A 24,591-nucleotide genomic window follows, 5' to 3' on the forward strand; every position below is an offset into this window, starting at 1 on the left:
ACAACTGCCCAAATAAGTCATTTGAGGCCAAGTGACTCCAGAGTTACTAGACTTGCTGTAGACAGACTTAGGTGTCCTCACTCCAGTGTTGAGATGTGTTGTTCGACGGAGTTTTACTGAAGCTCAAAGATGACTTTCAGACAGAACCACAGCCTAAATAACAGCTAACAGTTTTATCATGTATTGAAATAATGGAGGAACACAAAAAGTCCATAAAAAGCTCCCATTTATACTTACAGAAGTGGGGAAAACCACATTCAAATAAAATTGCATATTTGATTTTTATACCACAGTAATGACAGTGTCTCACAATGTCACCCTTGTAAATTGTGAAATCTTAAAAGGTCTTAGCAGTGCAACAATTAAGTCAGTATGGTTTTACTGTGTTGAATTGTAGGACCAGCAATGAAAAATTCCCAGATTTGTGTCTCCACAAGAGGAGCCTGGTGGGTAAAAGCTCTACCTCCATTTGTACTTCTGGAAACTAGAGGAACCATAAATAGGCCTGCAATCTGCGAACGTTGCCACAAGGACAAATACAGGAAATCATTCATACCTTATGCAATAACTCTTAGCAATGCAACACATCTGTCTAGCAGTTAATCATCTCTTCTCTCATGTTAATATTTTACTTCAAACCTGTACTGTCACAACTTTGACCACTGTGTGTGTCGAGGTTTGCTGTTGAGTTTGAGATATTTCATTTTGTTATGGCTGTCACAGGGTACACTCTGGACAGGTTTCCAGGGTGTCACAGGGTTTACACAGAAAAACAGAGAACCATTCATGCTTACATTCACGCCTAAGACCAGTTTAGAGTCACCAGTATTTTAAACTGCATGTTTTTATATTATTGGAGGAGTACCTGGAGAGAAACATGCAAAGTCCACTTTTTATTTAAAAGTAACTCTTTCAAACAGTAATGTTTGAAAGATTTACATTAAATTTTTGTCATACTGCATTTTTATATTGACCTGTATAATTATTACCATTATTCGTTTTTTTAATTATAGGCTGTTTAACTTAATGTTTAGCTTATATGACAGAATTCCTATTGCTAGGAAACATAAGGAAATTCTGGGTCTTATAATATGTATTAATTTATTCGTTTGTTCTGGACTGTGTTGAGAAGTAATGAGAAATATTTTAAGTTATTTAAATTTCCTTTAAAATATAAATTATTTATATATATATACGCGTGCCAAGTATTCCGACAGCGTAGCACAAAATACGGCGAGTGAACTGGATGCGCGTCGGTTGTAACCATAGCAACATAGACTAATACTATTTGCTCGTATAGTTGCTGTTGCTCGAATAAAACTAACTCAGGATATTTAATGAGGCCAAATTTCTATAGGCCAAATCAGCTTTCTGCTGCTGGGGGAAAGGTAAGCGACTATAAACGCGACTTTTTTTGTTAGCCTTCTATCAGCGGACCTGTCGTTTTTGGCCAGTGTGAGGTAGCACTGTCGCCACTGAGTTTCTTATGTCTGACTAAATGTGAATATGTGCCAAAATGCTTCGCAGGTTCCTAATGAAAGCAGCGGGGAACGCTGAAAATGTCTGTTAAAAAATTGAAACAAGAAGAAAAACTGACCCCGAAATCCATAGGAACACACAGCAAGTATGCTTGGTTATCTTCTCCTTACAGTTATTTAATTGTTCTTGACCCAGTTCAGAACTCATCTCCGTGATATGAAAACCACAAATCACCTGATAAGCATGTTTTATAGGGCATTTCGTGATCTAAGGAGGCTCCAGTCCCTGCTTGCCAAAAACAGTCCCAGACAAGAGGTGAACAGCAACAACAACAAATGACACCACACCAAGGCTGAATGTCTAGACATTTTAATAACAGACCCCAAAAACCAGCTCACATTGCTACCTATCTGTGTGTATTATTGTGGTGTGAGACTCCTTGTGTTTGCAGGTGGCAGTGTTGAGTCACAGTAAAGGATGCAGCAGTGGAACCAGCAGATCCATCCCTCCTCAAAAAAACACAAGTAGACACAGGCTTGAGAGTGACATCAGCAATGAGGCCTCAGAACTGGACAAATTCAGGTTACATTTCCTAAGGACCGCATAATCTCTGAAATAATATTAACTAAAATCTCAAAGCACACAGTTATGAGTCCAAGTCTTTTCGAATACTAATACAAGTAAGATGCATAAAATTAATACATTAGAGGCCCAGTTGACCTTTATTATGTTGACTCTGAAAATGAAAGACTCGTAGGTTGACTTTGTCTAAGATTCAGTAACATGTGCTACTAATCTCAGCTGTGGATATACTGGTAGAGCTGTTTTTCTGTAAGACAGTGATCTGCACTGCTCAAAAAATGATCAAAGTATAGCATTTAGTCAGATAAACTTCTGGGATATTGATCTGATCTGATCTGGTCAATTAAAATGGCAGAGGGAGTTGTTAATCAGTTTCAGCTGCTTTGGTACTGCTTTGTTGATGAAATTAACAACCGGTGTCCTGGAGGAGTAACAATGAGACAATCCCAAAATAGGAATGGTTTCACAGGTGGATCCCGCTGACATTTTTTCCCTCCTCATCTTTTCTTGCTGTTTTTTTCACTCGTTTGCATTTGGCTAGTGTCACTACTGGTAGCACAAGGTGATACCTGGACCCTACAGAGGCTGCACAGGTGTTCCAACTCCTTCAGGATTATTGATCAGAGATCCCCGCTACATGCCATTGCCAGAAGGTGTGCTTTGTCCACCAGTACAATCTCATGTGCATGGAGATTCCAGGGAGACAGGCAGTTACTTTCGAAGAGCTGGACAGGGCCAGAGAAGGTCACTTATCCTTAGCCCATCAGCAGGACTGCTGTCTGCTCATTTGTGCAAGGAGAAACAAGATGAACACTGCCAGAGCTACAAAATGACTTTCAGCATGCAACTGATGTGAAAGTCTCTGACCAAAGAATCAGAAACAGATTTAATGTGGGTGGCCTGACGGCCCAATGTCCTTTAGTGGACCCTGTGTTCACTCCAAGCACTGTGGAGCCCAACTAGTATTTGCCATAGAATACCAGAATTGGCAGGTGCATGACTGGTGTACTACAGATCACAGCAGGTTCACCCTGAGCACATTTGACAAACAGGAAAAGGTTGTGGAGCAAATTATGTTGCCTGTAACATCATTCAGCATGACCTGTTTGGTGGTGGGTCAGTGATCGTCCAGGGAGGCATATCTATGTAATATTAATGGGTTGCATTTATATAGCGCTTTTCGAGACCCTCAAAGCGCTTTACAATTCCACTATTCATTCACATACTGGTGGAGGCAAGCTACAGTTGTAGCCACAGCTGCCCTGGGGCAGACTGACAGAAGCGAGGCTGTCATATCACGCCATCAGCCCCTCTGGCCATCACCAGTAGGCGGTACGTGAAGTGTCTTGCCTAATGACACAACGACAGAGACTGTCCAAGCTGGGGCTCGAACTGGCAACCTTCTGACTACAAGACAAACTGCCAATTTTTGACACGGGACACACAGACCTCTACAAGCTAGGCAACATCACTCTGACTACCATTAGGTATTAGGATGAAACCCTTGGACTCATTTTCAGACCCTTCACTGGTGCAGTGGGTAATGGCAGATAAAGGAATTGATACCATTGACACTTGGCTGATCTAAATCCAAAGGAACATCTTTGGGATATTATGTTCATCCAACACCACCAGGTTGTTCCTCAGACTGTCCAAGAGCTCGGTGACAGCCTGGTATAGATGTAGGAGGAGATCCTCAAGGACACAATTCATCATCTCATTAGAAGCATGCTCCAATGTACTTGTTCATGCATACAGACATGTGGGTGCTACTAAGCACCATTTTAAGTCCTACAATGAAATTTTGTCAAAATAGACTAATTGGCCCTATTATTTTTTTCCACTTTAATTTTCAGAGTATCTTTGAATTCAGCCCTCTGGAGGTTAATAATTTTAATTCCCATTAAAAACGATTGCATCCTTTCATTCCAAACACAGGACCCAGTCCCTACCTGTATAGATATCCAGCATAATATGTTTTCCATTGATATCTGGTATGTTTTCAAATGTTGAGCAGTGTATATTGTCTCTTTCTGCTTTTTCTACGTGATTTCTTGTTTATGTTAAGTCTGGTTCATTGGGTAATAAACCTGACTTGGAACTTGACTGGATATTGATTTCTCCAGGCAAGTTCCAGCTAAATAATTGCACTAACCTTCCTGTAGCATTGCATTCAGTTTAAATAGTGTTGCTATCGAACTATGTAATAACCTTTCCTTTTTGAAGCACCACACCACACAATATAAATTAAGTACCTTCAAATTTGTTTTTAGATTCAACAACCTAAAGCCAAAGGTCTTCAGTTAGCTTAAGTTTACATATTAAATGAGCAAGGAAATGTAAGGGTGGCTTGCTAAATTAAGAAAAGTAATATCCACATTCAGATCTTTTCAAAGAGGAAATGTTTCTGGACAGCTTTAAGTCCTCTCTATACTTCAGGGAAAACAATAACTGTATTGAGGTTAAATTCTAATCCTAAATGTGACTAAAATGCTTTCAAACTTTTCTGATGTTGGCGTTTGTACATTAATTATACAGTGAAATATTTCTTTAAGGGATTAAATGCAATATGTAGTTCTTTAAAGTTAATTGTACATAATTTTCCTGTCATTTACCAGCATAACATACAGAGACCAAAGATGCTTCAGCAGCCACCCGTTGCATGAACTGTTCTCTGACATCCTTGTGTCTTTGATCAAGAACCGACTGTGCAGGTGAAATATGTTTGAAGTACTTAAACATTTCTTCTGCTGTAATAGATACGGATAACTTCTGTGATAATATTTACTCTTTCAACAGTGAATGGATTGAGCATGCACCTCCTGAGTCAGTCCTTAGAGTTCTCATCTGCCTGCGATTATTGATCAGAGATCCCCACTATCAGGTCCAAGTTTAAAAAACAAAACAACAAACTTTAATTTTTTATGCTTTTAATTTAATGAAAAAACATTTCTGCAAAATAAAAACAACAAATGCTGATTTTATTTTATTTGATTTAGAAAATCCTCCATGAGCTTCAAGGCATCAGTTTACTTGCCAGGGTAAATGCCTAATGTAAAAAAAGAAGAAAAAAAAACAATGCTTCTTTTGCCCACAGTGATATGATGCCACCCTGAACCCTTCTCTCCTTTGTCTCTCAGTATATGGAGTCTGTCACTGCTCTGTATATGTCGTGTGGGGAGCAGACGTTTGCCACGCAGAAGCTGGTCACAATGACCTGTGAGTAATGTGAAGGCAGACTCACAGAGAAACACCGATAATATAAGTTGTATTGTCCTTATCAATGGCGGATTAACTGACTGTATTCCAGACATCTTTCAGAAATTATCTGCCACTCAGGATCAAAGAGTCTGGGTCATTGAGAATGGCGCTCACAGGGTAAGTGATAAGTTGTGACGAGGTTATCTGTGACTGTGTGCTGTTTGTTGTCACTGTTTTGGCATGTCTGGGTTAAACCAGAGAGAGTCCGCATAAGACATTCAAAGAATTCTGGATGGAAATCTGCAGGCATTGGTGACAAAAGTATAAAATCTTTTTAAAATGTTATTTAGAGGGAAATCAATTCATTTTTTACGCATTTAAAAAAAATAGACTAGCATTTTTTATGAACAGTCTTTATACCCCAGAGATCATTGTAATTACAGTTAATTTGGATAATGGTTTGAAAGTGATGTTAAAGTGAGTGCCTTGAGGCATTTCAAGCTAATAGGTGCTTCTAGATGAGTTTAACTCTGTAACATAACAGGAAATGATTTGTGTTTAAACCATGGAAAAATACGCTAACAGTGGCAATAATGAGTTCAGTTTTTTCCTGCTGACAATAATTTTACAATTATTATTATATATATAGCTATATATATATATATATATATAGCTATATATATATATATATATATAGCTATATATATATATATATATATATAGCTATATATATATATATATATATATAGCTATATATATATATATAGCAGCTGGATAGTGTAGTGGTTAGACTACATGCCTTTGGAACAGAGGATCGCAAGTTCGATTCCTGCCTGGGCCGTCTGTATCCAGTAAGGGTCCTAAGGCTAGACCCCCTATGCTAAGCAAGCCTACCGCAGACATGAGCGAGACAGATAAATATGAAGGCATGCCGGCTCGGACGTCGCCCGGATCAACAAGGTCCGCGTCAGGTGTTGAGGAACCAGGGCACCCTGACGAAAAGTGGGCTACTGGAACAAGAAGGCATTGGTGGGCAAGAGACAAAAACAGGGCATTGGAATGCTACTACGCAAGTAACCCCGGCGGAAGGGGCTACATGAATAGGATGCGGGACCTATGGATTCTTCGATATCCAACATCCACAATGACGGCGAAACAACTAGTAGCTCAGTGTTCCAACATTCGAAAGAAGGGACTGCTCTCACAGCTAGAGATTGACGAGGTACAACACAAATGCTATGGCAAGGAGGAGTCAGGACGCCGGGGGAGATATCATCACCCCCACCCGAGATTGGGTACATAGCCCCAAGTGCGATAGGAGAAGGATAGTTGAGTGCGAGAGGAACTGACCTGAAAAATAGAAACCTGTATCCCCCGTAGTCGGTTACCAAGATTACGTGAAGTACCCTCAGAAGGTCTGCTAGATGATGTTAATGCAGCACTACGGACGATACCTACAACCACACTAACAAGCTGATCTACAATACGGCATGCTTGGCTACAAGTTGAACAGCCACAAGGGGCAGTACCCTCCATGGAGAAGGAGGCTAGAGGGCAAGATCAAAGTAGCACGGAGGGAGGTTAGCCAACTAACGGAGTTGCAGAAAGGTGCGATAAAGAAGGTGCATAAGAAATACAGCAAGCTGTCCATACCTAAGGCCTTGGAAACTGCCAAGCAAAGACTCATAGCCTTGGCCAGCCGCTTGAGGAGGTACACCAGAGAGATAGAAGGCAGGAGAATAAACCAGCTGTTCTCCACAGAACCAGCAAAGGTGTACTCTCAGTGGCAAGGGAACAATAAGAGAACAGCACCACCAAGGCTGAAGACGGAGCAATACTGGCAGAGCATATGGGAGAAGGACGCAACCCATAACGGCAATGCTCAGTGGCTAGTGGATCTGAGGGCAGACCACAGGGTCCAGTAACCATCACAGTGGCAGATATCCAAGAAAGGGTCTCCAGTATGAAGAGTTGGACAGCACCAGGGCCCGACATGGTTCAGGCCTACTGGCTAAAGAAGCTGACTGCACTCCACGAGCGTCTGGCAGCACAAATGAACCAGCTGCTAGTTAACGAGAGACACCCGGAATGGCTAACCGAAGGTCGGACGGTCCTGATCCCCAAGGACCCCAAGAAGGGACCGGTCCCCTCCAACTACCGACCAATAACCTGCCTCAGTACTACATGGAAGCTCCTGTCAGGCATCATATCGGCTAAGATGAACAGGCACATGGGTCAATACATGAGCGGGACACAGAAAGGGATTGGCAAGAATACCAGAGGCGCAAAACACCAGACAGAACAGTCAGCCGAGACTGCAAGACCAGACTGACCAACCTGTGCACTGCCTGGATTGATTACAAGAAGGCCTATGACTCAATGCCCCACAGCTGGATACTGGAATGCCTAGAATTGTACAAGATCAATGGGACCCTAAGAGCCTTCATCAGGAACTCAATGGGGATGTGGCGTACAACACTAGAGGCCAACTCCAAGCCCATAGCACAAGTAACCATCAAGTGCGGGATCTACCAAGGAGATGCTCTGTCCCCACTGCTGTTCTGCATAGGCCTGAACCCCCTCAGTGAGATCATTAACAAGACTGGCTACGGATACCGACTACAGAACGGAGCAGTTGTCAGCCACCTCCTGTACATGGATGACATCAAGCTGTATGCCAAGAGTGAACGAGACATCGATTCACTGATCCACACTACCAGGCTATACAGCAATGACATTGGAATGTCATTCGGACTGGAGAAGTGTAGTCGGATGGTAACAAAGAGAGGGAAGGTAGTCAGAACTGAGGGGATTGAATTACCAGAAGGCAACATTGCAGACATAGAGGACAGTTACAAGTACCTGGGGATCCCGCAGGCGAATGGGAACCATGAAGAGGCCGCTAGAAAAGCTGCAACCACCAAGTACCTGCAGAGGGTCAGGCAAGTCCTGAGGAGTCAGCTGAATGGTAAGAACAAGATCCGGGCCATCAACACGTACGCCCTGCCCGTGATCAGGTACCCTGCTGGGATAATAGGCTGGCCAAAGGAGGAGATAGAAGCCACTGACATAAAGACAAGAAAGCTCCTTACCATGCATGGAGGGTTTCACCCCAAGTCCAGCACCCTGAGGCTGTACGCTAAGCGGAAGGAAGGGGGCTGGGGACTGGTGAGTGTCAGCACCACAGTCCAGGATGAGACAACGAACATCCAAGAATACATTGGGAAGATGGCCCCAACTGACCGAGTGCTCAGTGAATACCTCAGGCAGCAGAAACCCAAGAAAGAGGAGGGAGACGAGGAACCATCATGGAAGGACAGACCCCTGCACGGTATGTACCACCGGCAGATAGAGGAGGTGGCTGATATCCAGAAATCCTACCAGTGGCTGGACAAAGCTGGACTGAAAGACAGCACAGAGGCACTAATCATGGCAGCACAAGAACAAGCTCTGAGCACAAGATCCATAGAGGCTGGGGTCTATCACACCAGGCAAGACCCCAGGTGCAGGCTGTGTAAAGATGCCCCAGAGACAATCCAGCACATAACAGCAGGGTGCAAGATGCTAGCAGGCAAGGCATACATGGAACGCCATAACCAAGTGGCCGGCATAGTGTACAGGAACATCTGTGCCGAGTATAATCTGGAAGTCCCGAGGTCAAAATGGGAGATGCCCCCAAGGGTGGTGGAGAATGACTGAGCTAAGATCCTGTGGGACTTCCAGATACAGACGGACAAAATGGTGGTGGCTAACCAACCGGACATAGTGGTGGTAGACAAACAGAAGAAGACGGCCGTAGTGATCGATGTAGCGGTTCCGAATGACAGCAATATCAGGAAGAAGGAACACGAGAAGCTGGAGAAATACCAAGGGCTCAGAGAAGAGCTCGAGAGGATGTGGAGGGTGAAGGTAACGGTGGTCCCCGTGGTAATCGGAGCACTAGGTGCGGTGACTCCCAAGCTAGGCGAGTGGCTCCAGCAGATCCTGGGAATAACATCGGAGATCTCTGTCCAGAAGAGCGCAGTCCTGGGAACAGCTAAGATACTGCGCAGGACCCTCAAGCTCCCAGGCCTCTGGTAGAGGACCCGAGCTTGAAGGATAAACCGCCCGCAGGGGCGTGCTGGGTGTTTAAAAAAAAAAAAAAAAAAAAAAAAAAAAAAAAAAATATATATATATATATATATATATATATATAGTTATTTTACTATTAATTTTACTGTTACTACTTTTTTTTTTGCTTTACATCTGATAACATTATTTAAAAAGTTTCCTCCCAGTTAGACATGCAGAAAAGACCTGACCTAAGAGGTGTCCAGTAGGCAACCTGGTCAGATACATGAACCACCTCAACTGGTTCTTTTCAATGTGGAGGAGTAGAGGCTGCATTCTGAGTCCCCCCTGAATGGCTGAGCTCTTAAATATATCTCTTGAGTCCAGACATCCTTCACCGGAAGCTAATTCCTATTGCTTGTATCTGCGATCCGATATTTTTTTTAGTCACTACCCACAGATCAAGGCTGTAGGTGAGGGAAGAAGCATAGATTTACCAGTGTGGTTTTTCTTAATTTTTTTGCCCAATGCTTTGTCATTTGGGAAAGTACTAATGAGGATTGATGACACTTTGCCATCTCTTTATTTCTATTTCCTTTTGTAAATGAATACCAACTCTGACTGTGGTAGACTATGGCAAAACTCCTCTCGACAACTGATAGCAGTGTGCTACTGGGAGCCCTGCTAGCACTCACCACTTTGGCTGAGAGGTAAGTAAATGTTGCACCGAAGACTATACATACAAGGACGATTTCATCTGTTACAAGATTTTCTTCTCTGTAGCATAGAATTTAAAGAGGAGATTGGGAAGCTACTGATAGTGGAGAGCCTCCTTGTAATACTTCAGGAATACGACCTCCTGTCAAAGAGGTAAGAAAGCACTACTAAGTTGTTATTCTAATTTATGGAAAAGGTTTTTTCACCCGTTAGTGCTGATATACAGTCATAAAATCTGGACAGAAACATAGACAGACAAATAAAATAGAGCTGTAAAGAATAATAGTGTATATTATCTCTGCAAGTATCAAGTTATATTCACTTAACATAAATAATATTGGGGTTAAACTTCGTCCAGAATGAGTGCGGAGCTGTTGAGGCTGCTCTGCCCGGTTCAGCTCGTGAGGGCTCAGGTGAGGGAGCTGGACGGTCTGCCAGTACTGCTGAGTCTGTTGCATGGCAAGCACCTGAAACTGCTATGGAGTGTCACCTGGGTGCTGGTCCAGCTCTGCGAGGACCCCGACATCAGGGTGGAGATCAGAAGCTGGGGTGGCGTGCAGCAGCTCCTCCGGCTGCTCCACAGGTTCGTGAAAATGAGCGAGTACAATGTATTTAAAGTTTAGATTACAACAGTTAGCTCTCAGTTTGAACATTTATAGTCTGTAAGTTGTTTTCACTAGTTTTCAGTGTGATCCTTGTCTTTGAAGGGACAGATCAGCAAATATTGCTGATGAATCTGTCTGGAGTTTATTACCTCATATATTTTTCTATCCTTTTTTTATCCTTTCACATCTTTGCTGGTTAGAAAAAAAATGCTTTCCGTTTGTCTGCAACATAATCTCATCCAATATTTCATAGCTAATGATGGAGGTTGTAACTTTAGCTGACTGAACAGCATTAAACAGCTTTGTTCTCAGGCTTAAAACAGTCACAGTGCCAAAAAATAAGGCACAAAATCATTCACACAGTGACAGGCGGTACATCACCGACCGCTCGTCCATTGAGGCGCTCTCCAGTGCCAACGCAGCCGGTCGCATCCAGAGAGAGCACATGAGGGAGGAGCTCAGCCCTCAGGAGGTGGTGGACAACACGATCGCGCTCCAGTCAGGTCAGGGTATACGCTGCATATCACACAATTTATTTCTGGGTACTGTGTTGCTCAGTGGCATGGTGGAGCAGTGGTTAGTACCACAGTAAGAAAGTCCTGGGTTTGAATCCACCAAAGTACCCACCAGCTTTTCTGTGTGAGAATATTATATATTTATTTATTTTTAATGATATTAATTTATAAACTTATAAAGTACTCATTAGTGGAAATTGGAGAAAAACAGGTTTTATAAGTGAAAGACTTCTATTATAAAATCAGTCACATGGAGAACAAAGCCTGTGGGAAAGTTCAACCCAAGAACACGCTTGGGGTAAAAACACAGGTCATCTACTAATAATACATCTTAAAATCTGGAAGAAATGGTGGAAATATGAAACTTTTACTGCTTGGGAACATATTTGTACCTTTGTGATGGTTAGGAATTTACATATAGTTACGATACGTTCCAATGATCCCTGTCCCTAGGTCTGCGTAGGGACAGAAGCGGACATTTATTCCACCTCTGTCTCAGAGAGTTTATGATAAAGCATTTTTTGTCCCTACTGCACAAAAAGAAAATGCTACCCCAGTCTTATCAGTTACTGAGGATGTAAACAGTTTTTTCCTGACATGAGACAATGACGACTGCAGAGAGTTGACTAACCCTGTCTGTAATTGCACAGGAAGTGGTTGTAAATTTCCTGTTTTCAAACGTCTGATGACTCTAACATAAAGCAGAACTCGTTCTTGCTCACTCCAAACATGCATGCCCCGAGAAGTATCAATAGGGAAAGCTTAAGATTTACATTTCAAACACAGTGTTTCCTTCTGGCCTTTTGGTTTTTTAGAGAGTCATATAAATATTTACATCTGTAATCCAGACTATTTAGGACTCTGTGATTGTGTATATGAGTTCTTAAATTAAATTCTATCCCTTTAATCCCCCTTTCAGCCTGCTGTACAGCTCTGACTGAGATGAGTCTAGATGACACATCTGCTCACCACATTGTTCAGGTAAAGAAGGGTTCTTAGTGGAAGAGCACGTATTAATCAAATGAGAGTGCTTTTACTCTTGATCCTATTACCAGAGAGAAATATGTAAAAGCATGAGCTATAATAAATAAAAATAAAAACACATGTATATGTTTTTGCGTTAGTTACATTTGACCTTCTTTTCTTAGGAAAATGGCATCTATATAATTGCAAAGTTGATTATACCATGTGACTCTGGACAAACAATCACTTCTTTACAGGTATATGCTATTATATGTAACAAATTGCATAATAATCTAAATGTTATAATTATAGGAAATAACATATCTGTTTGTGTACTGGCAGTGCTATGCATTCCGGGCGCTCCGATTTCTCTTTAGTGTGGAAAGAAATAGACATCTGTTTAAGAGGTGATGAAACGGCATTAAAAAGTTTTAAAATATAACAGAAACTGTCTAACATTAAGTTCATGAAGTGGATGAATTGTTTTAAAATGAGCTACTGTTGGAACACTGCCAGGGAAAGAAGTCTCATTATTGCTTTCCACTGCCGTTTTGTGATCTTTTATCCATTACAGACTCTTTCCCACAGACCTCTTTGAGCTGTTTATTGATGTTGGACATTATGTGCGGGACCTCGCTGCCTATGAGGGCCTGCAAACCAAAGTTTCACTCTACACTGTAAGAAATAGCTTCTAAATGAGTTTATTTGTTTATTCAGCTGTTTTGGAGTTGGGGAAAAAAGGAAAAACATTGACTGCCGTGGGGTAAAATAAATGAGGTAAACTGACAAACAAACAAAGTTTTTGTGTTTTCAATGCAGAAAGAGGAACTGGACAATCTGAGAGAAGGCATTGAGACAGTGGACCAGAACCGACCTCCTCTCAGAGTGATCAGTGGCTACTCTGTGTTGGACCATCTGGGCACCGGGGCCTTTGGAAGTGTCTTTAAGGTAAACATCAGTAACAGGAAACATAATCAAGAGTGACCAAATTTGGAGTTGGTTGTGATGTTTTGCATCTTTTCTTTTTAAATTTACTTCAAATTTATTGGTTTGATGACAGGTCCAAAAACAGAGCGGCCAGAACATCCTAGCGTTGAAGGAGGTGAATCTACACAACCCTGCATTTGGCAAAGACAAGAAGTCCAGAGACAGTAATGTGGAGAAAATCATCTCAGAGCTCACAATCATCAAAGAACAGGCACTTGGCTCAATACAAATCACAAGTGAACTGTATTTGGACAGTATGATTACATGTTGGAAGTTAATGTGTTGCTTATTTATCTCTAGATGACACACCCGAACATTGTTAAATATTACAGGACTTTTCTGGAAGGTGAGCATAATGAACTCTGAAACTGAAAATTACAGGGAGTCTATTTGATTGTCTTGAGGTCCATATTGTTATTCTCAGGCTCTACTAAAGGATATTTTCCTGATTCATAATCCCTGTAATCCCCGTGAGCCAAAAACTCACAGGGATTACTTACTTACTGGGTTCATTATCTGTAACTGTAGTCATGTTTAACATGAACATCCACAGGTATAATGGCAAGAATCTGAAGGAAATTAAGGAAGAGCATATAATAAGTCCCCTTTAAAGAAGAAAAAAACAGCAAAAGGCCAAACACACTTATCATAATGTCCATTTTAGGTGACAAGCTGTACATTGTGATGGAACTGATTGAGGGAGTACCACTGGCTGAACATTTTAACTCTCTGAAGGAAAAACAGCAGCAGTTCACCGAAGACAGACTTTGGAATATATTCATACAGGTAACAAATGCTAGTAAGTGCTTTGTAAACTGCTTGTACTGCATGAAGTCTGATTGTCTACCGCCTGACTAATTTGACACTTCCCACAGGGTCCACAGAGTAAAGCGCTATACACAGGCCATTTGCCATTTACCATTACCTTTTTGTGGTTAAGAACAAACTTAATAGAAAACACAATTAAACTGAAACCTAGAAATTGAGAGCTAATGAAAATTAGACTCAGCCATACACAATCAACACAGTCACAAGGGATGAAGTAAAACTCCAGTGAAGACAGAAGAGGACATGGGATTAAACAGGAAGTGAATAATGGACCATTACTGAAAGGGGAAAACATGAATAAAGAAAAAAAAAATCTCAACATAGATGAACTAACTCCTAGGGAACACAGAAGGATGAAAAGAAACACCCAAGGGGACTAAAATGCAAGAAACAGCAACTAGAGCCTAGGTACAACAAAATATTAGAGTGTAAAATAAAAATAACCCCGCAAAACATAAAAATCATAACTTTAAACACCAAAGCAAAAACCCAAACTCACATATTCGTTCAAAACTCAAAGGAACAGAAACCCTGGCTGCCAAACTGGTTTTTGATTGTTTTTGATAATAGCCAAAATGAATGGCAATAATTTTCACTCAGCAAATGAGACACACATGGATGAGCCACAACTCCCAAAGCACTTCTAGCATTGAAATGAACATAATTTCTCCATGTTCCTTCAGATGTCTCTGGCATTGAGGTACCTGCATAAGGAGAAGAGGATAGTCCATCGTGACCTGACGCCAAACAACATCATGCTAGGGGAGAAAGATAAAGTCACCATCAGTGAGTGTGCAGTTAGGTTTCCCCACAGAACATCTCGTCATATGAAAAGTTTAACTCTTGTCTTTCCTCTACCTGAAGCTGACTTTGGCCTAGCTAAGCAGAAGGAGGAGAACAGCAAGCTCACATCAGTGGTTGGCACCATCCTTTACTCCTGGTGAGGAAGTTAAGTCCAAACGTTCAGCTGTTTTTGTCTTTTATTACAGCCTATTAAAGAAACAGCTGGAAAGTTATTATGTTATTCCTGGCTGTGTACACTTGTTTTGTGTTAATCGAGCTGAGGGAACAGAAATCTGCTCACATAAACAACTGTGGGAACTCTCCTCCAATTAGAGGTTTTAAATACGATGGTTGTCATTAGAATTAAGCCTCAATTTGGCTTCAGGTAAAAAGTCGAGGCCTAAACTTGAGTTTTAGAGTTTAGAATCCATTGCTGTGTGATTATATTCCTATAATGCTGTCCGATTCACATACACTTTCTTTTTCCTTGTCAAATTGTGGGGTCCTTCTAATCTTCTGTGATCATCGTCAGATTTTGTGGCTTCATTCAGAGATTTATTGCATGAATGGTCCTCATGACTCAAGATTTTCAGTGTGGTGATGTGTTTTTAGCCCAGAGATAGTGAAAAACGAGCCGTATGGAGAGAAAGCTGACATCTGGGCTTTAGGTTGCATCCTCTACCAGATGGCCACTTTACAGCCTCCATTCTACAGCAGTAATATGCTGTCACTGGCCAGCAAGGTAGCATGGAGACACACAAGACTCACATTTTATGCCTAACTTCATATATTTACTTTCTACTGTCAGTCACTGATCACTCTAATTCTCTGCTGGCAGATTGTGGAGGCCGATTATGAGCCAATTGAAGAAGGTACTTTTTCAGAGAGAGTCATCGACATGATCAAATGGTGAGCATAGACTGTATACAGAAGATCAATCAATCAATCTGGCTTCATTGATTCAGTCATTGGCTTCTGGAATCTGTGTTTGAGGATTTTTATTTAGATTTTACACAGCATCTCAATTTTTGGCTTTCTGGTTCCTCTATTGTTTCTACTAGATTTTCTTAACTGATGCATGTTTAACTTAAAAGCATTCACTAAGGACGAGGTCTCAGGATTAGCCCTGGTAGGAAGTCCAGCACCACAACAGTTGCAATTTATTTAAATGTATTAGTGTTTACATGTATTATCCATGTGGAAAAATAAGAAATAAAATAAGAAATAACAGAACAATCAATTATTTAATAAATTTATTCAGCACTTTACTTTGTGATGTGATGTCCTGTCAGGTGTTTAAATCCAGATCCAGATCTGAGACCGGACATTATAGCTGTGAGTTCCAGGATCTCTGACCTCATGATGAAGCTGATGGATGGACTCTACACTTCCCAGAATTCACTGGAAAGAAAAGCAGAGCGAGACAGGAAACGAGCACAGAGGTTTTTCCTAGAAAGAGATAAAATTAGGGTGACCTGCTCTTACTCAAACATGTCACAGGTGAATTCAGTTCTTTGAAATCAGAAAAAGACTCTTCACTTTATAAATGTTAAATACAGACTGATGAACGTTTGTACTGTGCTGTAGTGCTTATAAATAAATATATTATTAGCCTGCAGAGATTTAAAATGGTGCTTCATATTTTACAGGAAACACCCATGATGAAGACTGAATATGCACCTTCATGCTCCTCTACAGCCTGCAGCTCAAACCACAGCAGAGAGCAGAGACTCGCTCAGGGTATCTGGGTATCTTTATACTGCTCAGACTGTGAAAGGTGTGAAGACACAATGCTAACATGTTGTGCGTGTGTGCTTAGATGACGGCCCTGATGAAGATATTGAAACAGGCACAGACACTACCACCAACTCTACAGGGAAACACTACGGTTAGTGGTGTCAAAGCTGTGATAATGCACATGATCACATTTTTATTACTTACTTCAAAGATACTTTTTTTTGTGTTTTTCATACATCCAAATATTCACAGGCATGTTTACTTTACCTGATGATGCCTCACTACTGTTAGTTGTTGTGGTGCCATTTAGGGATTCAAAGCCTTTTTTCATTTATAAACATTTATTTTCTCATTTCTTCTCACTGCTTTAGATTTTTCTGTTGGTTGTTGTGGATTTTGCTCACTAATTATACCCCAAACCCCATTTGTTTTACTATTTATCTTTAATCAAAGGCTCAAAGTCAGCTGCCTGTGCTACCCCTGATCATATTTTAGTCAGGTAAGTTTAACACATTGAACACATTTCCAGCTGTATGATTTATGTAAGCTCTGGGCTTAATGTATGTGGTAGCAGTCTTGAGCTCATCCTTTGAACTTGAAGAACGTGTAAATGTTTGTTGGTAAACACAAGCAAACTGAATCACGTTTGTGATTTGCTGTTTTTCCCAGTGGGGATTTTGCAGCTGCAAAGGTGAAACCAAGACCGGGTAATTTTTTGACTTTATGGCACTGCTTGACCTCTCAGACTACAGAAACCCTTTCAAATGAGCCTACATGGCTTTCTTTAGCACTCATCAGTCAGTTTGTTGGTTTTGCTCTAACCTCAGTGTCAGCAGGAATCTGCGTCTCCCAGAAGAAGCTTCGCCAGATTGATGATCCAATTCAGAGGCTTCTGGTGCAGCTGCACAAAATCATCTTCATCACTCAAGTAAAGGCATAAAGAAATGTTTGCTGAATCTCTTGATTCAAAAATTATAAATGCAGTCACAGAAACACTCTATCAGTTGGACTATTTGGTCCAGCTGAGATCAACCCATGAGGAATATTTTGTCAGCAGTGGTTAGATTTGTATTTGTTGGTAATAACCTGCATTTATTTAATTTCCAGCTTCCACCAGCTCCACACCACCACATTAAACGGCGCCTTGTTGAAAGATTTAAAAAGTCTCTCTTCCAATTTGGCAGCGATCCGTACAACCTGAAAGTGGAGCTCAGCAAGGTTTGAACTGTCAACTCATAATTCAGAACTGCACTTGAAGTTAAAATGCAGGGAACTTGGAAAATATGGTCAGACAGAATTTGTATTCAGTGATTGTACTTTATAATTTTCCTTCATAATGTAGGACTGCTCAGCAATCATAATCATGATCATTTTGACATTTCTGTGATCAGAATGTGAATAAGCACAATTCACTAACTTTGGAAACATCAGATATTTATTGGACTAAAGAAAAACTGCAGGCTTCAGATTGAAAGCTAGTTCAAAATAAAGCGAAGCATCGTAAGCAGACTACAGCCTGATGCACAGCCTGAGTTTTTAGGGAAAAGGCAAAACGCAGCCCTATGAGGGAGAGGGGCATGCTGCATTAATAACAAATAGCAAAACAATGAGTCATTGTGAAACATAATGTGGCACAATAATGGCTTTGTAACAGATATCTTGTTTTCATAACTGTGAAACTGTTTTCCAGACATGTGACCACAAAACATGTGATGCTAACTTTGCTGTCATTTTGAACATGTGGTGTGATCTTGGTGACAATGTTAGATCAAATGAATAAGGCCCTAGTTTTGCAGGCCTAGAGACCAGTCAATAACCCTCTGGCAACCACATGTCGCTAGGGAAAAATCTGTATTCCCCAACTGGTTGGCAAAAACCTATGTGATTGCTTTGGTCAGTCGCCTATTGCTAATAGTTTGAATGGAAGTGAGAGAGTTGTCTGTATGATGCAAAACAGAAGTTGAGAACATTCACCTTTAAAGGAAATGTTTCACCTTTTGAAACATGTAGGTTGAGGTTCCAAGGCAATCCCTTCCCCATTTCCAATTTGCCATACGCTTAATCCAGTGGTACTGCTACTCGGGTAGTCGTTAGTGAGTATGAAAAACTACAGGCAAATGTGACAAACATGAAAATCTACAGGTAAATGTAGAAATCTGCAAGCAACTCCAGGAATCACTAGGAGGTTTTTGGTGCATCACCTTCCTGAAGGTCATCTTCCAGGAGCTGAGCCTGGACACAAACCAGGGAGAGGGATAATAAGCTTGATTTGAACTCAGTAGAGAGAAAAAAAAAGAAATTATTTTTGCTCCCTTCCTGGTTTCTTTGATTGTGTGTCTGTATTTGTCACACTTGTGTGACACATATTACATGATTTAACTCCATCCATCCACTCATCCTTTTCAGGGTTGATGGAGCCTATCCCAGCTGTCATAGGGCAAGAGGCAGGGTACACCCTGGACAGGTCACCAGTCTGTCGCAGGGCTAACACACAGAGACAACCACTCACACGCACTGAGGGACATTGAACTCATTACCTTCTTGCTGTGCGGCAACAATGCTAACCACCATGCTGCCTGCTTTAACTCATAAAACAAATTTTAATAGTAGACAAAGACAGCCTGAGTAAATATAACATTTTGTTTTTAAATGATGATTCCATTTATTAAGGGAACAAAAGTTATCCAAACCCACCTGGCCCTGTGTGAAAGTGAAATGGCCCCTACGCCTAATAACTGCTTGTGCCACTATTGGCAACAAAAACTGCAGTCAAGAGTTTGGTATAACTGACTGTGAGTCTTTCACATCACCGTGAAGGAATCTTCTTGGTAGAATTGTTTTAATTAAAACGCGTTGGAGAGCATTTAAGCATCATAATTCTGATGCTGGTATATTGGTCTTTAAATGAAATGCTGTTCGTTTTACACCAGATTTAACGGCAATCAAACCTTCCAAGAAGTTAGACTTCTTGGTTAAACAAAAATTTCCCCAAAATCATCAATATGATTTTTCAAAAAATGTTAGACAAGCCTTTGAGTTATTTCTAGTCACTGTGGTTTTACTCCTTGGACTCTCCGTGGATGTCATTTTTGTCTAGTCTGTTTTTTATTGTTGAATCATGAACTTCGACCTTCACTGAGGCAAATGAGGCCTGAATCTCTTTAGATGTTGTTCTGGATTCTTCTGTGACTTCCTGAATAAGATATCGATACACCGTTGGTGTAATTTTTGTAGGCTGGCTGGGAAGGTTCACCAGTTTTCTCCATTTGGGGAGAGTAGTTTACACTGTGGTTTACTGGAGTCCCGAAGCCTTGAAGTAGCTTTGTGAGCCTCTTTAGATTAATAAATGTCTATAACTGTGTTTCTCATCTGTTCTTAAGTTTATTTAGATTGTGTATTTTTTGAGATTGTTGTCAGGTTCTATTTAAATAATTCTTGATTTATTTCTTGATTTTATGAATTCATGAATTCAGAGAGGAGGGAAATACTTCTCCAAAGCACTGTAAAAAAAAAAAAAACTGGAAGGATGTAGAAACATGAAGGCAACTCACACAGAACAGGCGAAAGATGTGAGAAAGGAAAATACTCAGAAGCATAAGACAAATATCAAACAAGAAGATTACAACAGATACAACAGAACATGTCTGGGCTACATTTACTGTAACTACTGCAGTAAAAGCTTCTTAAACACAGCTCTGTGAAGGAATGCTTTCATTTTGCAGTTTCACCATCTTGATGTAAAAAAAAAAAAAAAATCAAAATCATAACATCACACAAAGCCAGCATTGTTTCACTCTGCAGTGCACCCCGTGCTCCTCGATGGATGCAGTTTATGACTTCATTCCATGTGTGCTAGGCCGCCAGAACACATTTAATATACCCACCATAGAAGCTGCTGTCAGCTATTTTAAAGCCACACCTGAGGTCCTGTAGCTCTGAACTTTCACTTTCATGATATGATAAACCACAGGGAAGGAGTTTGATAACAGAGTGATGTTTAAGTCTACCATCAAAAACATGTTCCTGCATGAATTTTAATTCAGCTCCTGAACCAATGGCAAAATATTTTCATTATGAGATCAGAGCTCACCTGTCTGTGTCTCTTCTGCTGCCATGATTAATGAAAAATAAAAACATGAGACCAGCAATGGCTAGGTTACCTGATAAACAATGTCTCGTGATAAATCTGCTCTCAGTTCATTCATAGATGATATTAAATAGTAAGCATCTCTCCCTGTAATTACAAGGAAGATTAAAGCATAGCCTGAGTACAGAACATTTTTATTAGCTTGGCACAACTTCTACTGTAAAGCTTCTTTCTTTAATGATCTGATAATGTGAGACATTTTTGGACTGGACATTTTTTAAACTAATTTCAGAGACGTTTAAACATATCTCATAAAAGAGGGCATTAACACCAACCTTAAAAGCTTTGTGAAATCACTGAAATCACCGTGCAAAATAACTCAAGAGTCAGAAACTGAGGAGCTCTCTGCACAATCAAAATGAAATATTTCTTAAAAATCTTTTTTTATTGCATACAGTTGAGTCTACTTTGTTCCAGTACTCAGTTTACAGGAAGTCTTGCTCTGTGCTGGTGTACCTTACAAATGTCTTGTAAGAATCACTTCATAAAATCAGGCAGAACTTAACGGTGTTTGTCTCTCCTCTTCTTGGCTCTCAGCTCGTCCAGGCGTCTCCAGAGCTGATGGCATTTGGTTCAATCAGTTCAGATTGGTGGCCTTGGATCCACCACTTCACGGGAGACATCCATACCGCTGACAGCACAGGTAGTGCCATCAGTGCCCAACTTCACCATAAATTTCCAGTAAAAGACAAGCAGAGCATCTTATGCAGAAGTAGAATTGCAAGTTAATTCTGATGTAAAAATAAATAAATAAATACTTTGTCTCTTCTTTGTGTTGACAGTTGATGTGAATCTCAGAGATGGAGTTACATATCACCAGATGCAGGTTGGTGGTGAGAAACTCAGGAATCTTTCTAATAGGAACAATTTTTGCTAGCTAAAAATAAAAGTCATATTTGGCATATAAGTCTATGTAAAACTGCATTGAAAAACAATTAAACTATTGTTTGTATAAATGTCGTGTAGGTCCTCCTGCAGAGGCATAGTGCCAATGTAGGCTGGTTGGTGAACAACAAATTTATTCAGAGAATAAATAGTTTGCTGATGGCATAGTGCCAACTATTATTTCATTAAAATTCAATTTTATGGATCTGTATTACTTTACAACTGCAGGTGTTGACTCTCCCACAGATGGGTCTCATTTTGGAACAGTGTTTTAATTTCAACTTCATCATGATACTGAACTTCTGTCTGCGGCCTCTGACATGGTGTTTTGTTCGAATGTTTTCAGGCGATCATTGAGGAACTGCTGAATGAGAACAGCTACTATGAACCAACAAACAGCAGGTAAACTGGAAATGATGTATTTAACTGAATCATTAGACTCACAAAATCTAGCGCTTGAGCTTTTCTAAAAACTAGTTCAAGACAATTCATTATTATCATCACTTGTCTTGTTCAGCGCACACAAACCTTTAATGAATTTCATTTCAATAGCAGTAATTGAATAGAATAGAATAGAATTAGAATAGAATTACACTTTATTGTCATTGCACATGCACAGGTACAGGGCAACGAAATGCAGTTTGCATCCATCCAGAAGTGCTTTAGTAATATAGATATATTACAATATATATTAGCAATAATATAGATATGTGAGTATATTACAGAAATGGGTCTATTATGGTATGTTATAATGTACACGGTATGAAGTATGTTGTGAATATTCTATAACTATAAGTATGTACAGGCTGTAGTGAGTACAAGCTATGTACAGGCTATGAACAGGATATAAATATGAAAAACTATACAGAATATGAAATAAATAACTTTACAGAATCTGAGATATACAGCTATACAGAAATGGGAACTATGCAAGTTGTAAACAGTTGTAGGATTAAAGATTATCGAATGTACAGAATGATTATTTACACAGAGCTATACAGTAGTGCAGTTAAGATAAGTGAGGGTGAGGATAGTTTCTACAGAGGCTATTGCTTTGTTTCTGTGGCTACAAAATGTAAATGAACTATTATGCTGATTTTCAACTCTTTATTTTTGCATGATTTACAGTTAAAAAAAAACAACTCTTTGTTTGTCTTATGTTGGGCCTTGTTGCAGTCCCTCAGTTTATCCATTGTCTGAAACTAGCTATTTTAACATTGACTCCTTTGAACAAGTTTTCTTTTGATTGGTTGCCCCTCTCAAGCAAAAATTTGGAACCGTAGGCGGGTGGGGCTTCTGTATTTATAACTGCAGCTGAATGACTGAGAAGACCATATTAAGATAATACCTCAGCTCAGGTACAAATATCAGTAGGAAAATACAAAAAATACAAATAAATTACAAACAAATATAAAAGAAGTAAGATATTACACTCTATACAACGGTAGCATACACAGTATGTGATTATGGATACTGTGTATGGATATTAGGGATATCCAGTCTATTTTACATCAGAAGTAGAAACATAGAAAGGAGTAGAAAAAAACTGTTTCAAACTGAGTGTTTAAGGCAGTCTGAAGCCTGAGCATTTGGTTCAGAGATTACTTATATATATAATGGGGCCATTATCTGAAACTTTTACCGTATGTTAGTCTCTTTTCCTTTTGTTATTCCAAACTAAGTTTAGTGGGACAGTTGTTTGAAATGAAATAAAGATTTCTCTCATTTTTCTTTTTTTTCTTTTTTTCTTTTAGGCTCAGAAAGAAAAGAAATGACCAAGAAAAAAAGTAACAGTTATCTTCACTCATCCCTAAAAACTCAAACTTTAAATTTATTTGGAGAAGAATGAGTTCACAATGATACTTCAACACTGCTTGAAATCTAATGAACATTTATCCCAACCCTCATTACAAAACATATTCTCATTGAACATAAAAAGAATATAAAAGTAGTAAATGCATACATTAATTTGTTTGCACATAAACATGATTACGGTGATATTTTACCACAGTGCTCATAGTCATGTTGTCACCTACTCTTTTGATCTCAGGCATTATTGTTGTCTCTTTTTCCCATAAATGTGAAGTGACTGTATGAATTTCCAAAGATATATTATATATGAATATATATACATATCTACAGATAGATACGGATGTAATTAAGTTTGAGACTGACAGTTATTCTATTCTCAGTTCAAAATCAAAATTTAAAACTTGTTTAAAATGCTTTTTTTGAAGCACTTTATACTCTCAGGCCCAGACACTGCATGTCACAGCATGTGTTTTTCTAGTGGCTGCAAGCCACAGTGACCTTGTTTGCTTTCTAAGAACTGATAAGATGCAGCACATTGACCTTAATTCTACATATCACAATTTTTGACTGGATTTGAAAGAAAAAAAAAAAACAGGTCAAATGTTTTGCACTGTAATAAAATGCACTCAATCAGCATTTTTACTATAAAGAAGATCTAAAATATGACTGACAGCTGAAGAAAAGCTTTCTTTTGCACTTTGACTCACTGTTATCTGTATAAAACTATTTAAATGTTTGTATTAATAAACATTATTTAATTCAGCAAATGTCTGCCTGTAATGTTTTAATATTACTATAAATATTGTGTATTCTTTTGATGTGCTGTGAGGGCTATTCATGTTGAAGGTGAATTTAGTGCATAAAATGTGCAGGTTTGATCTCCAAAAGTTGATTCTGTTCATCTGGATGTTTTCAGTGGGAGAAACGTTTCGTCACTCATCCAAGTGACTTCTTCAGTCTCAGCTGACTGCAGGTTTCCCCAATCTTATAAACAATAAATTGCATATTGACTGAAACCAGCACAGTGAAGGGCTGGGAGGTCAGTTCCTTAATCTTAATTATGCAAACTCTCATGACCATTGATCAACAACCACTGACCAAAACCCACTGATCAATGGCCATGAGTACCATTCACAGAGAGTTGGGGAATGGCTGCAATCACAGCATTGTAAGATGGCGAAAGATGTACCCTTTGGCCCCCTCCTCGATTCAGAGATGGTCTTTCCCTTTTCACATAAATGGCCTCCTTGACTCCAAGCTCAAACCAGCGTTCCTCCCTGTCCAGGATGTGTACATCCTC

General features: G+C 39.9%; 1 protein-coding gene across 2 annotated transcripts; it reads left to right on the forward strand.

Moving 5' to 3' along the window:
- The first annotated feature begins 1,248 nt into the window (after nt 1–1,248).
- On the forward strand, nt 1,249–24,058 carry nek10 (NIMA-related kinase 10). Of its 2 annotated transcripts, XM_085472204.1 has the most exons (36): nt 1,249–1,388; nt 1,528–1,624; nt 1,734–1,794; nt 1,931–2,061; nt 4,680–4,775; nt 4,861–4,945; nt 5,061–5,102; nt 5,202–5,280; nt 5,372–5,439; nt 9,943–10,022; nt 10,096–10,182; nt 10,388–10,612; nt 10,998–11,137; nt 12,069–12,130; nt 12,298–12,369; nt 12,455–12,519; nt 12,687–12,789; nt 12,932–13,060; nt 13,173–13,310; nt 13,400–13,445; nt 13,764–13,885; nt 14,611–14,713; nt 14,792–14,867; nt 15,323–15,452; nt 15,549–15,619; nt 16,003–16,210; nt 16,360–16,450; nt 16,530–16,598; nt 16,901–16,946; nt 17,117–17,154; nt 17,275–17,375; nt 17,555–17,665; nt 21,132–21,237; nt 21,377–21,420; nt 21,826–21,881; nt 23,234–24,058. In XM_085472204.1, exons 2-36 carry the CDS (start codon nt 1,560–1,562, stop codon nt 23,268–23,270), a joined length of 3,183 nt encoding a protein of 1,060 aa, XP_085328330.1. In that variant the 5' UTR covers nt 1,249–1,388; nt 1,528–1,559; the 3' UTR covers nt 23,271–24,058. The 2 variants fall into 2 exon arrangements, with proteins under 2 accessions (XP_085328330.1, XP_085328331.1); XM_085472205.1 differs by lacking the exons at nt 17,117–17,154; nt 17,555–17,665; nt 21,132–21,237; ... (1 more) ...; nt 21,826–21,881; nt 23,234–24,058.
- Nucleotides 24,059–24,591: the final 533 nt, after the last annotated feature.

The sequence above is a fragment of the Copadichromis virginalis genome, linkage group LG11 (genome assembly GCF_057382275.1).
Source record: "Copadichromis virginalis isolate Kocher_CV1m ecotype Utaka linkage group LG11, C_Virginalis_male_GT1.1, whole genome shotgun sequence".
NCBI lineage: Eukaryota > Metazoa > Chordata > Actinopteri > Cichliformes > Cichlidae > Copadichromis > Copadichromis virginalis.

Bases quoted from the DNA above. Each gene is read 5' to 3' on its own strand.
- nek10 (XM_085472204.1), top strand. From the start codon at position 1,560: ATGTCTGTTAAAAAATTGAAACAAGAAGAAAAACTGACCCCGAAATCC. The intron at 5,281-5,371 runs GTGAGTAATGTG...ACTGTATTCCAG, and splicing joins GAAGCTGGTCACAATGACCT to ACATCTTTCAGAAATTATCT. The intron at 16,599-16,900 runs GTTAGTGGTGTC...CTTTAATCAAAG, and splicing joins CTCTACAGGGAAACACTACG to GCTCAAAGTCAGCTGCCTGT.